This window comes from Heterodontus francisci, chromosome 4 (genome assembly GCF_036365525.1).
Source record: "Heterodontus francisci isolate sHetFra1 chromosome 4, sHetFra1.hap1, whole genome shotgun sequence".
In the NCBI taxonomy this organism is placed as follows: domain Eukaryota; kingdom Metazoa; phylum Chordata; class Chondrichthyes; order Heterodontiformes; family Heterodontidae; genus Heterodontus; species Heterodontus francisci.
The window spans coordinates 19,402,218-19,416,806 of NC_090374.1; the positions used below are offsets into that span (position 1 = coordinate 19,402,218).

Consider the following 14,589-nt stretch of genomic DNA (forward strand, 5'->3'; position numbering starts at 1 on the left):
ATGCTATCAGAAGCTATTTTTTTAATCATATGAATCAACAGCTGAAAATTCTACACATCTTAAGGTAAAGTTTGTTTTAAAGATGATTTACCGACAAAATGATAGTTAAAAGAAGTCAAAATGTGTGATAATTCAGAGTTAGGTCTATTTTAATTTTGTTTTTTTCTATTGTTACATAAATTCAACACATGCATTTTATTTATCGTATATGCAAATGATGTATTCGACCAGAGACACTTGACAATTTGCTAAGTATTTGGTTTAGAAATGCTGAATTTTTGTCTTGCGGTTCCCAATAGTTTTTATTTTAGGCAAATATATTTTTTATAAAGCACCCGCCAGATAAAAAAAGGTTGCCAACCCCTGGTCTAGATTAAAATTGATAAGAGTGTGGCAGAATGGTCTACTTCTTTGCTCTCACAAACATGACTGGGAACATAAGGAAGCTGCACTGTGCAATTGGAGATGATCAGTCAGCAGCTAAACCCATGTGAGCCTTTCAAAAGGATCAAGAAATTTATGAAAGCCAGTATGCATTTGAAATGTTCGCCAGACATATGGTGGCACAGTGGTAATGTCACTGGACTAGTAATCTAGAGGCCAAGGCTAATGCCCTGGGGACTTGGGTTCAAATCTAATGGGATAAATTTAATTAATAAATTCAGTTAAGTAATAAAAATCTGGAATTGAAAGCTAGCCTCAGTAATGGTGCCAGGAAACTATCATCGACTGTCATTAGGTGTATTCACACCTAATCTGTACTAATGCTTTGTCTTTCAACACACCATTAACATATTGTTTGCCTTTGCTCCGTGACCTGTTGGTCAGCTATGTGGCCTGGTCCAATCTGCACCTTCTCCTTTGTTATCTCTTGCCCCACCCCCACCTCACTTGTTTATAATCTGTGACTTTTCTAATATTTGTCAGTTCCGAAGAAGGGTCACTGACCCGAAACGTTAACTCTGCTTCTCTTTCCACAGATGCTGCCAGACCTGCTGAGTGATTCCAGCATTTCTTGTTTTTGTTTCAGATTTCCAGCATCCGCAGTATTTTGCTTTTATTATTATGTCATTAAAAACCCATCTGGTTCACTGACGTCCTTTAGGGAAGGAAATCTGCCGTCCTTACCTGGTCTGGCCTACATGTGACTCCAGACCCACAGCAATGTGGTTGATTCTTAAATGCCCTCTGAAATGGCCTAGCAAGCCACTCAGTTCAAGGGCAATTAGGGATGAGCCGCAAATGCTGGCCATGTAAGATTTAGGAAAGGGCAATAAATGCTGACCTAGCCAGAGACACCCACATCCCAGACAAAATGAATAATAAAAAAAAATACAGTATGGTACCATACATACTCTTCGCCAGTGCAATCCAAAACTTATCTCCTGGTCTTCCTTGCAGTCAAATGGTCTGCTGACACTCTCTGTACAGAGTCACACACATAGGCCACTCGGGCACAGGTACTATAGAGATTGCCTCTGGCTTATGCCTACAGGATAAAGGGGAAAGTATTGGAGTGAAAAGGGCTTTAAAAAGGGGCGCAATTATCATCCTGATAATACTTGTTGAAACTCAAAGCTGACTTTGTTGAGTAGAGCAGTGATTGTTTCAGGAAGCCCCTCTTTCTTTTCTTTCACAGCCTGTGAAACCAACCCGTGCCTTTACGGAGGGATGTGCCACAAGGTCGAAACCACGGGCGAGAGTGTGTGCGACTGCAGAAAGAATTACACGGGGAAATACTGTGAAATAGGTAAGGTCGTGCTGTGGAATGGGCCCTTCACAGCACTGTGGGGGTTTCAGTCATGAGTTCCACAAGATCTCATGTCGCAATGTGCCACTTATGTTCAGTCTCCCTTCACCCAGACGTTTTAATCCTCTGATATCAAAACAGAAAGTACTGGAAATACTCAGCAGGACTGGCAGCATCTGTGGAGAGACAAGGAGAGTTAACGTTTCAGGCTTTAATCCTCTGTGTTTGTGTTGCTGCTGGTCCTCAATGAGTTGCTAGTCCATCGGCACTTTCCCCAGGTTATTAATGCAAATGTGTTGAATGTGATACTTGTCCTGCAAATGAAGGAGTTAATGGAGAATTCCCTACGGCAGCAACTTCCTTGGAACTGCTCCAATCCACCATCGTAACTTCACCGAAAGCACGGCAGAAAACTCATTAACACAAATAAACAGGGCTCCTGCTGCCCTTCTGGTGAAGTTACAGTAATGGGACTATCTCTAAGGAAATTCCCAGTGCATGTCTCCTCCTCTGCCCATATCTCCCCAGAAAATAATATGAAAATGTGCAAGTATTTTTCCCAGACAGAACTCCCTTGCTCTTCTTCGAAACAGTGCCATGGAATCTTTTGTGTCCAATTGCAAGGGCAGTGATGCCTCAGTTTGCATAGTGGTGTAGTGGTAATGCCACGGAACTAGTAATCCAGAGGCCCAGGTTAATGCCCTGGGGACAAGGGTTCAAATCCCACCATGGCAGCTGGTGGAATTTAAATTCAATTAATAAAATTCAATTAATTAATAAAAAAGTCTGCCATGAAACTATCATCAATTGTTGTAACAACCCATCTGGTTCACTAATGTCCTTTCGGGAAGGAGATCTGCCATCCTTACCTGGTCTGGCCTACATGTGACTCCAGCCACACAGCAATGTGATTGACTCCTAATTGCCCTCTGTAATGGCTTAGCAAGCCACTCAGTTGTTAGGGGCTATTAGGGATGGGCAACAAATGTTGGCCTTGCCAGCGATGCCATACATCCCATGAAAGAGTTAAAAAAAACCTCTGACAGTGCACTGCTCCCTAGATACTGCATTGGGAGTGTCAGCCTGGGCTCAAGATGCTGCAGTGGGACTTGAACTCATGTGCCAAGTTTCACACCTTGTGGAAGGGGACTAAATAACACCTGAGATAAATAAAGGCTTATTTGCTGTCTGACCAGGGAGGTATACAGTTTACCAGGTGTTTGCACATCACACAAAAAGCAGGACAAATCCAACCCGACCAATTATCGCCTGATCAGTCTACTCTCAATCATCAGCAAAGTGATGGAAGGGGTCGTCGACAGTGCTATCAAGCAGTACTTGCTCAGCAATAACCTGCTCACTGACGCTAAAGACCTGCTTCCCGACCAGAACCCGACGACATGTGTCGGGTTTGGGTCGGGTCGGGTCGTACTTCCAGGTCCGGCATTCGGGCTCGGGTCGGGCCAGGTCGGACACACTCTATCACAGGTTAGTGGCTCCAATGTTAATTTAAATTTTGGATTAGAAATGTGGTTTTGTTACAGTTCTTTTAAGCTTGTGCAGATCAGCAACAAAGTGAAAAATGGAAGGTAAGTTAACTGATGGTCGGGTCGTGAGGTGTGAGTGACTGCCCTTGATATCAAGGTGGTATTTGACTGAGTATGGCATCAAGGAGCCCTAGCAAAACTGGAGTCAATGGGAATCAGGGGGAAATCTCTCCGCTGGTTGGAGTCATACCTAGCACAAAGGAAGATGGTTGTGGTTGTTAGAGGTCAATCATCTCAGTCCCAGGACATCACTGCAGGCATTTCTCAGGTTAGTGTCCTAGACCCAACCATCTTCAGCTGCTTCATCAATGACATTCCTTTAATCATAAGGTCAGAATTGTGATGATTGCACAATGTTCAGCACCATTCGCAACTCCGCAAATACTGAAGCAGCCTGCGTCTAGATGCAGCAAGACCTGGACAACATCCAGGCGTGGGCTGATAAGTGACAAGTAACATTCACACCACACAAGTGCCAGGCAATGACCATCTCCAACAAGAGAGAATCTAACCATCTCCCCTTGATGTTCAATGGCATTACCATTGCTGAATCCCCCACTATCAACATCCTGGGGGTTACTATTGACCAGAACTGAACTGGAGTAGCCATATAAATACTGTGGCTACAAGAGCAGGTCAGAGGCTAGGAATTCTGTGGTGAGTAACTCACCTCCTGAATTGCCAATGCCTGTCCACCATCTACAAGGCACAAGTCAGGAGTGTGATGGAATACTCTCCATTTACCTGAATGAGTTCAGCTCCAACAACACGCTCAAGAAGCTTGATAGCATCCAGACAAAGTAGCCTGCTTGATTGGCATCCCATCCACCAGCTTCAACATTCACTCCCCCCACCACCGATGCACAGTGGCAGAAGTGTATACCATATACAAGATGCACTGCAGCAATTCATCAAGGCTCCTTAGACGGCACCTACCAAACCTGCAATCTTTATGATGTCAAAGAACAAGGGCAGCAGATGCATGGGAACACCACCACCTGCAAGTTTCCCTCCAAGCCACATTGATTCCTCCATTCCTGACTTGGAACTGTATCGCCAATCCTTCACTGTCGTTGGGTAAAAATCCTGCAACTCCCTTCCTTACAACACTGTTAATATACCTACATGCCAAGGACTGCAGCGGTTCAAGAAGGCAGCTCACCACCGCCTTCTCAAGTGCAATTAGGGATGAGCAATAAATGCTGTCCCAGCCAGCGAGGCCCACATTCCATGAACGAATAAAAAAAGGAAAGAATCATAGACCTATATTAGCACAGAGTGAGGCCATTCAGCCCATTATGCCTGTGACGGATCTCCGAAAGAGCTAACTAATTAGTCCCACTCTTTGTCTATTACCCCCCACCACACTCTTTCTTCATAGCCCTTCAAAACCTGAAAAGTTTGATAAATTCTTTTGACCCTTTGAAATATGACAAATGGAGTGTGAATGAAGCACTTAATAGTTCCATACAGATACTAGCAGATCTCCTGTGGAATTGCTCATAGTGAGCCAGGGCATAGACTGTTATATAAATGCTCACCCTGAACTACTTGTTCATTGTAAATCACGAAATTGTAATTTGCAGGGCTATCTTGAAATGACTCGGGGAAGCATAATTTTCATGAAATAATTGTGCCCACAATAGATTCCATGGTGAATGGAATAATTAGGCTAATAAGGTTGTAGGTTTCTTGTAGGTTTATAAATTCAGAGGTTTGAATGGTGAATCCTGGTAAAGTGTACTGGGGAAAATGTGACAGCGAAACTGTAACAGGAAGTAAGTTTGGCTTATGGGAAGTGTTTGCAATATATAAGACTTTTAACAGCAACCTGCATAAATATCGCAGCTTTAATGTTACAAAATGTCCTAAGATGCTTCACAGGAGTGTAATTAGACTAAATTTGATGTGGACCAAAGAAGGAGATTTTAGGACAAGTGACAAGAAGCTTAATTAAAGAGGTTGGTTTTAATGAGGGTCTCAAAGGAGGAGAGAGAGATTGAAAGTTGGAGTAGTTTAAGGAGGGAGTTCCAGAGCTCATGGCTGGGCCAACTGAAGGCACAGCTATCAATAGTGGGACGAGGGGATAAAAAGAAACCAGCATCGGAGGAATGCAGAGTTCTCAAATGGTTGTAAAATATAATCTTTCTATATATAGATGGATTTCCACATAGGCACTTGGAGAACTGCCCACCAACAGTTCAATTGCAGAGTCGGCAGTGTTGGGGAAGTAATTTTCCAGGATTATCACTTTGTTGCTTAACATTTACAAATACATTTCATTCAGATTCTGCTGCTGATTGCTACGAAAATAATGGGAGCTCATACAGAGGGACAGCAAAGAGGACAGTCTCGGGGAGTGACTGTCTGGCTTGGACATCTAACTTCATTAACCTGGGGTTTAATATCAACGACTTGGAAGAGCCCCTCCGCTTAGGTCTGGATGACCACTCTTTCTGCAGGTGGGAGAAATATGCTTTCGAACTGTAGCATGACTGTGAGCGTGATATGAGTTTGGCTGTTCCCTAGGTTTCTCCCTTCCTTTCCTGAAAGCGGCAAATGATGCTAGTCTGTGATCCTTTGGTAGCTCACCCAAGTGGTCATTCTATATGTGTGATCCCAGACAATGAGTGTCAGTACCCATAGTCCAATTTTCTCCTCACTGGCCTCCCATCTTCTACTCTTCATAAACTTGGCTTCATCCAAAACTCTGCAGCACATATTCAAACCTACACCAAATGTTGTTTACCCATCACCCCTGCGCTCGCTGACCTGCACTGGCTCCCGGTCCACCAACATGGCAGATTTAAATTTCTCATTCTTATGTTGAAATCTCTCCATGATCTCGCTCCTCCCTATCTCTGTAATCTCCTCCAGCCTTACAACCCTTTGTAAACTCCTCATTCCTCCAATTCTGAACTAGTGCATCCTTGATTTATTTCAGTTCACCTTTGGTGGCCGTGCCTTCAGCTGCCTGGGCCTGAAGCTCTGGAATTCCCTCCCCAAATCTCTCTGCCTCTCCCGTTCCCTCTCCTTCTCTAAGATGCTCCTTAAAATCTAGCTGTTTGGCCAAAATTTTGCTCAGCTGCAGTGTTCCCGTTAAGCGCGTGGGCTTATGGCCATGCAGCAGCTTTGAAGTTACCATGCAGGCTTTCTTGTTGTGATAAATATCATGCATGTCTGACTGCACAGAAACATTTTTTTTTTAGTTTAGTTTAGAGATACAGCACTGAAACAGGCCCTTCGGCCCACCGAGTCTGTGCCAACCATCAACCACCCATTTATACTAATCCTACACTAATTCCATATTCCTACCGCATTCCCACCTGTCCTTATATTTCCCTACCACCTACCTATACTAGGGGCAATTTATAATGGCCAATTCACCTGTCAACCTGCAAGTCTTTGGCATGTGGGAGGAAACCGGAGCACCCGGCGAAAACCCACGCAGACACAGGGAGAACTTGCAAACTCCACACAGGCAGTACCCAGAATTGAACCTGGGTCACTAGAGCTGTGAGGCTGCGGTGCTAACCACTGCGCCACTGTGCCGCCCCACAACTGCTTGATAGAACATTGTTAGAACATACATACAAATTAGGAGCAGGAGTAGGCCACTCGGTCCCTCGAGCCTGCTTTGCCATTCAAAAGTTATTATGATCCTACTGTTTTTTTGGGGGGGCTGGGGGGGGGTGGAATCTGCAGTGTGTCTTTAAGTAAGCAAAGGACCAGTACTGCTTTAAGAACATGCAAGCCTTAGGAGTTATCGAGAAGGTGTGTTCTGGTTGCCATTGGATACAACCATACAGAGTGGGAACCAACCAGCTTAAAATGTGCATCCTGGTTGCCTTGGACACAGCCACTCAGAGACTGAGAATCGATTACACATTGTTGCAATTAAATTTTGAACTGGCTGTTAGTGGAGACAGACTGTTCTGACAAACAGACACAGCGGGGCCAACACGAACTGAACAGAGTTCTCTGGTGATTTAAACTGAAGGAAAGGAAGTTAGACTGTGACTTTTATTATCCCTCAAAATTCTAAAGCCAAATTGATTCATTGAAGAGTGTTTGTGAGTTGTTGATCTGCGGTGATCGTCACTGGTTGATAGAGGAGTTGAAGTCGGATGTTGGACATTTTTCTCTTCCCTCATTGGACCCTGGAAGACTGCAAGTGGACTTTAATCAGAGGACCGGTTATCAGGAAGAGTAAATCTGCAAGAATACTAATTTTTCTATTTTTAAATGTTTTTATCTTAGTAACTTTTAAGAGTTTAGTTTTTTCTAACAAACAGTTAATTAGTTGATCTAAAGACACCTGTTTTGGTTTGCCTCATTCGGGGGTTAATAGATGGTTCAATTCGGCTGTGGATTTCTTTTATTTGGAAAGTTTAAAGTGATGTGTTAGGCGATCTGTGGAGTGGCGGGACTGAATTAACAGTGCATTGCTCCCACTGCAATCAAAATTATATATTTTGATTGGGGGCTTTGTCTTGAGCGGTCGGTCGTAACAAAGTTCATGGCTGAACTGAGTACTCCACATTCCCGCCTACCCCCAATAACCTTTCACCCCCTTGTTTATCAAGAATTTACCTACCTCCGTCTTAAAAATATTCAAAGACTCTACTTCCACTGCCTTTTGAGGAAGAGAATTCCAAACACTCACGACCCTCTGATGAAAATCATCATAAATTATTACATAAATTAAATAATTTATATAAATATTATATAAATTATATTATATAATATAAATTAGATCATCAATTAGACAATAGAAAAAAATGTGAAAATAATTAACAACAATATGCATTTATATAGCATCTTTAACTTATAAAACATTCCAAGGCACTTTACAGGAGCATTAGCAAATGAAATTTGATACTGAGCCACATAAGGAGATATTAGGACAGGTAATCAAAAGTTCAATTAAAGAGGTAGGTTTTAAGGAGCATCTTAAAGTGGGGAAGTTTAGGGAGAGAATTCTAGAGGTTAGGGCCCAGACATGGCTGCCACTGGTAGAGCAATTAAACTCAGGGATGGGGATGTATAAAATGCCAAAGTTGGAAGAGTGCAGGAACTCAAAGGGTTGTAGGGCTGGAGGAGTTTACAGAGAAAGGGAGGCCAGCCTGGACAGGGTTTCCCTCTGTGACCAGAGTTTATTTTTTTTTTAAATTCCAATGTCAACATGGAGGTGCCAGCGCGGTCCCCACCCTGCAGCAAGAGTGCCCACCCCTGCAGCTTCAGAAACCTTAATTGGATGGCACACCCAGAGGTGGTTTCTTAACTCTTGGGCGCCCTGAAAACCAGTGCGGGGACAGGACCCAGAAATGGTCACACCCCTCGATTGGTTTTAAACGGCACAAGAAGATTTTGCCCTATGTGTGCTGTTCCTCACCAGGAGTTGCTTAATGCTGATACTGGGTGATGGAAATTGGAATTCTCTGCCCAAGAGACAGTGGATGCTGGAACAGTTGGAGCTTTCAAGACATAGCTGGTTAGATTTTTATTGGGTAAGAGTAGCAAGGACTATGGAGAAAGGATATATTAATGGAGGTAAGGTGCAGATTAGACATGATCTAATTGAATGGCAGAACAGACTCAAGGGGCTAATGTCCTTGAACTAGGAAGAATTCAATTCACTGGCACTAACAACAGTCGCCATGAAAATTACAAAAATTTAAAAAATATTTCCAGGAATCACAGATGAAAACTGATCCCATGGCACTATTTGAAGATGAGCAGGGAGCTCTCCTGGTCTCAACATTTATCCCTCAACCAACTTCAATAGAGTAGATTAATTGCTCATATGCATGATTGCTGTTTGTGGGATGATGGTGCAGTATGGCTGTGTTGTTTGCTTAAATAAAAACAGAAAATGCTTGAAATATCCCCAAGTCTGGCAGCATCAGTGGAGAGAAAAACAGAGTTAATTTTTCAGATCTGTGACCTTTCATCCTTCCCAAAATCCAAAAGCAGGACTTCCTTGGTAGACCCATTATTTCAGCCTGTTCCTGCTCCAACGAACTGATTTCTTCCTATCTCGACTCTATTTTTTCTCCCCTTGTCCAGTCTCTTCCCACCTATATCCGTGTCTCTTCCAAACCCCTCCATCACTTCAACATTTCTAGTTTCCTGGTCATAACTGTCTCCTGTTGACTATGGACGTCCAAACTCTCTACTCCTCCATCCCCCACCAGGATGGTCTGAGGGCTCTCCGCTTCCTTGGAAAGAGGCCCAAACACTCCCTATCCACCACCACCCTCCTCCACTTGGCTGATCTTGCTCTCACATTGAATAACTTCTCCTTTAACTCTACTCACTTCCTCCAAATAAAAGGTGTTGCTGTGGTAACCTTCCTGAGTCCTAGCTTAGCCTGCCTTTTTGTGGGATATGTGGAACATTCCTTGTTCCAGTCCTACTCAGGCCCTCTTCCCTCACCTCTTCTTCCTATATTTATGACTGTATTGGTGCCATTTCCTGCTCTCATCCCGAACTAGAAAATGTTATTGACTTTGCTTCCAATTTCCACCCTCCTCTCACATTCACATGGTCCATCTCTGACTCTTCCCTTCCCTTCTCTTCCTTGACTTCTCTGTCCATTTTTGGGGATAAGCTATCAACCAATATTCACTGTAAGGCCACGGACTCTCACAGCTACCTCAACTACACTTCCTCACATTCCACTTTCTGTAAGGACTCCATTCCTTTCTCCTAGTTTCTCTGACTCCGTCGTATCTGTTTGGATGGTGCAACCTTTCACACTAGTGCTTCCAATATGTCTTCCTTTCTCCACAACTCAGGATTCCCCCCCCTCCCCCATCCCACCTTGGTTGACAGGGCCCTCAACCGTGTCTGATCTATTTCACACACCTGTCACCCCACCTCATCCCTTCCCCTCCCTCCCAGAACTATGATAGGGTTCCCCTTGTCCTCACCTTCCACCCCACCAACCTCATATTCAATGATCATCCTGCGCCATTTCTGCCACCTCCAACGTGATGCCACCACCAAACACATCTTCCCCTCCTCTCCCCTTTCAGCATTTCAAAGGGACCTTTCCCTCCGCAACACCCTGGTCATCTCCTTAGTCACTCCAACACGTTCCCCCCTTTCCTACTGCACCTTTCCATGCAAGCGCAGGAGATGTAACACCTGCCCTTTTATCTCTTCCCTTCTCACCATCCTAGGCATCAAACTCTCCTAAATTAAACAGTGATTTACTTGTACTTTCAATTCAGTATACTGCTCACAATGTGGTCTCCTCTACCCTGGGGAGATTCAGTCGCAAGCAAGATCCTGAGCTTCCTGTCACCTGTCATCTTAATTCTCTATCTTGGTCCCACTCGGACCTCTCTGTCTTTGGCCTGACAATGCTCCAATGAAGCTCAACACAAGCTTGAGGAACAGCACCTCATCTTTTGACTGAGCACTTTACAGCCTTCTGGACTCAACATTGAGTGCAACAATTTTGGATCATAACCTCTGCCTTCATTTTGTTTTGTGTTTTTTGCTGGTTCATTTTTTTCTCTTGTTTCTTTCTTTGTCCCTTTACTTTGTGTTTGAACGGCTACTATCCTGCCATTTACGCCTCCTCTAGACGCATCTTTTGTTTCTTTACTTGTCCCATTACCACTCCCTTTGGCCTTTCACCATGAAAGCATTTGTCATTTAATCTCTCCTGCCCTCCACCCTATCACAGACCTTCCCTTTTATTCTTCTTCCCACCCTTCCCACTATCGCTTGCTCAAAGCCTCATCATTTCTAACTTTTCTCAGTTCTGATGAAAGGTCACTGACCTGAAATGTTAACTCTCTCTTCACAGATGCTGCCGACCTGCTGAGTATTTCCAGCACTTTCTGTTTTTATTTCACATTTCCAGCATCTGCAGCATTTTGCTTTTGTGTTTGCTTGGATGACAATTTACCACACACCGATAATGTAATTAATTGTATATGAAGTGCTTTTAGATATTTAATCGAAAATGAAAGAACTTCCATTTATTGCACCTTTCACATCCTCAGGACATCCCAAAGCACTTCACAACCTGTGTAGTCACAATAATCTGGCAATCACAGGAAGGTCCCACAGACAGCACTGAAATAGGTAACTACATAATTTATGATGGTTCATGATAAATGTTGGCCAGGTCACTGAGAGAGCTCCTCAGTTCCTTTACAGGGAGGCTCACTCTTGGTAGCACTTTTGCTGCCAAGTGAGAAAGTTGTGGGTTCCAGTCCCATTCCAGGACTTAAGTATAAAACTCTAAGCTGAAGCTCCTGTATAGCACTGAGGGAGTGCTGTGCTGTCGGAGATGTTTCAATCAAGGCCCTGTCTGCCCTCTCAGATGAAGGTAAAAGATCTCATAGCACTAATTTGAAGAAGAGCCAGAGAGTTAGCCCTAGCTGATATCCCTCAATCAATATCCGGAAGAGACAGATTGTCTGGTCATTATCACAATGTTGTTTTGGGAACTTGCTGTGTGCAAATTGGCTGTTGTGTTTCCTACATTATAACACAGACAACACTTCAAAAAGTACTTCATTTGCTGTAAAGTGCTGTGGTCGTGAAAGGCGTTACATAAATGCAAGTCCTCCTTTTTTTTCATAGGATATAAATAGAAGTTGTTGGATCTTTTACATTGACCTTAGAGGGAAGACAGGACCTTAGTATAATCTCTCATCTGAAAGTGCCACCACTCCCACTGCGCTGAAATGCCAGCCTAGATTATGTGCTCAAGCCCCTTGAGTGGGATTTGAGCCCATGATGTTCTGATTTAGAAGGGAAGAGTTCCACCCACTGACCCAACTTTGACACTCAACAGGCTTATATAAATGCAAAAATATTTTATCTTCAACTGGTTAATTCTGAGGTTAGGTAGAGGGGGTTTGGTTGGGCAGGAGATTCATCCATTCATAAGTTATTTTTGTATTTGTTTCAGAAACACAGAAAATGAAGAACAGCCTTGGTGTTACACACTGATAGATGATGACATCTCCTGGGATTATTGTGAAGTTCCACGGTGTCCAAAACAGGGTGGTTAAATCAAATAATCCTTGTTCAGTTATGACCTTCTGATTAAAGAAATTCATTTTGTGCAATGGAAGTCTTAGGGGCTGATGTTCCTCGGGGTTGGCAGGGTACTGCTAAGTTCCTGGGGGGGAGGCGAGTAGGGGATAGGGGAAAGCTCCTGGGTGAATTTCCTTAATGTGGGGTGAAATTCCTGTGTGGGAGAGGGGTCTGGTTGATGTTCCTGGGTAGGGGTGAAGTTCCTTAATGGGGGGCGGGGCAGTAAAGTTCCTGGGATGAGGATGGCTGATATTCCTGGGCGAGGGGGTGGGCGTGGGGGGGTTTGCTGGCCTAAGTTCCTGGGTGGGGGGGGGTGAAGTTCCTCAGGTGGGAGAGTGTATTTCCTTGGGATGGTGGGGCGCATTCCTCAGGAGGAGTGACATCCATCAGAACAGGGTAGGGGGTGAATAAAGTTCTGTGGGATCCTCCTGATTATCTGACTGCTCAATTAAAACCTTTTGACTGCTGTCATGGCCACTGCAATATCAATAACACTTCACCTGTGGAAGTCATCAGGCCAAATGGAAGATCCTTACACCAGGAAAGGTAGAAGCAATGGTGATGTTATACAACATTATGTTAAATATCTGAAGAGAAAAAAATTGCAGGGCTAAGGGGAAAAGGTTGGGGAGTGGGGCTAGGTGAGTTGCTGTTGCAGAGAGCTGGCATGAGCATGACAGGCCGAATAGCCTCCTTCTGTACTGTAACCATTCTATGATTCTATCGTCAGGTTACAAAATGTAGGAAAACTTGTTTTTAATTCAAAGCACAACTTGTTAAGTGAATTACTGAAAACATGAAAATGTATTCAACTATATGTAAAGTTTACTGTGATTTATAAGATTGTGTAATTTATTCTTAATTTGTGTAAAACATTTGCGAGGAATTTTGGTGGGCTAGTTGGGGCGATACTATTTACAGTGGCAGAAGGGTCAGTAACCAGAGTTAAGGTAATAGGCAAGAGCCAGAGAGGAATTGAGGCGATTATATTTTACGCAGCGAATTGTGCTGATCTGGAATGCACTGGCTGAAAGGGTGGTGAAAGCACATGCAACAATAACTTTCAAAAGGGAGTTGGATAAATACTTGAAAGGGAAAAATTTGCAGGTCTATGGGGAAAGAGTGGGGGTGGGGTGAGGAATGGGACTAGTTGACTAGCTCTTTCAGAGAGCCAGCATAGACACAATGGGCCGAATAGCCTCCTTCTGTGCTGTAAGATTCCAAATGCAATATGAAAAGTGAAGGGCAGGCTTGATGGACCAGCTTGTCTTTTCCCGCCTGTTTGTCCCTATCATCTGCTTTAGCTTCGGCAGCAGAGCTGCAGGATTCCTGAATAACGTTTTCCTCATTTTACCCACGGGAGCAATCAGGTGAACTCCCCATCCCACCGAACCCCACCAACTCCCTGTGGAAACTGCCCTGAACCTTAAATGGTGAAAGGTGATCCACTGATCAGTTTAGGATTTGCAGTAGGGAAACAAAGGGGCAGGTAGAGGGATAATCTTTTTGTCTCTGTCAGGTAGTTAATTAAGGCATTATCAATCTTAAATGGTTAATGGTGTTGAGCAGAAAAATTAAATTTTCATTTGATACAAAGTTAGCTGCTGATATTGGAGTGGGTGGAGATTTCACTCCATTGGAGTGCATCCCAGGAGAGTTAAAATGCATTGCACTTTGGTTTCAGAAAAATAACTGGCTCTAAAACCTCTTTGCTTTGAATCATACAGACCCCTGCCTTTCACAACCCTGTGAAAATGGAGCGACTTGCATCAGAGACCCTCTTCTCAATTCTTACCACTGTCGGTGCAGCGATCAATTCACAGGTGTTAACTGCCAGGAAGGTAAGTGAGCAGTGTCTGCTTAACATGTGTTTGAGAGAATGATGTGCAATATTACATGTTGGGTACATTGCTGAGCGGCAATAAATTTGACCAAACTGTCTGCCTTTAGCGAATCTTTGTTTTGCTTAGATTGAGATCTAATGGTCACACAATGATTGCACATCTAACATTATACGAAACATTGTCATGATTTGGTGATTTTTTTTTTCTCTGTGTTTCAGCAAAATGCTTCGACAGTGGTCAACACAGGTACTTCCTTATTGGAGAGAGCTGGATCAGAATTGTTGGCAACAAAGTTGAAAATTGCATATGTGCTGGCAGTGGGCCTGAGTGTCAAAGTGTTCAATATGAAGGTATCAGCGAGAAGTCAAAATACTTTGCACAG

At 43.6% G+C, this 14,589-nt stretch overlaps 1 protein-coding gene across 1 annotated transcript in view; it reads left to right on the forward strand.

Moving 5' to 3' along the window:
- The window catches only part of LOC137368931 (hepatocyte growth factor activator), a 100,275-nt gene that overhangs the window by 48,824 nt on the left and 36,862 nt on the right, over positions 1 to 14,589 (forward strand). The window contains exons 7-11 of the mRNA XM_068029256.1: positions 1,640 to 1,750; positions 5,585 to 5,759; positions 12,236 to 12,330; positions 14,091 to 14,204; positions 14,426 to 14,557. Of these exons, the coding sequence (XP_067885357.1) occupies positions 1,640 to 1,750; positions 5,585 to 5,759; positions 12,236 to 12,330; positions 14,091 to 14,204; positions 14,426 to 14,557 (627 nt within the window). The remainder of the gene's footprint in view (positions 1 to 1,639; positions 1,751 to 5,584; positions 5,760 to 12,235; positions 12,331 to 14,090; positions 14,205 to 14,425; positions 14,558 to 14,589) is intronic.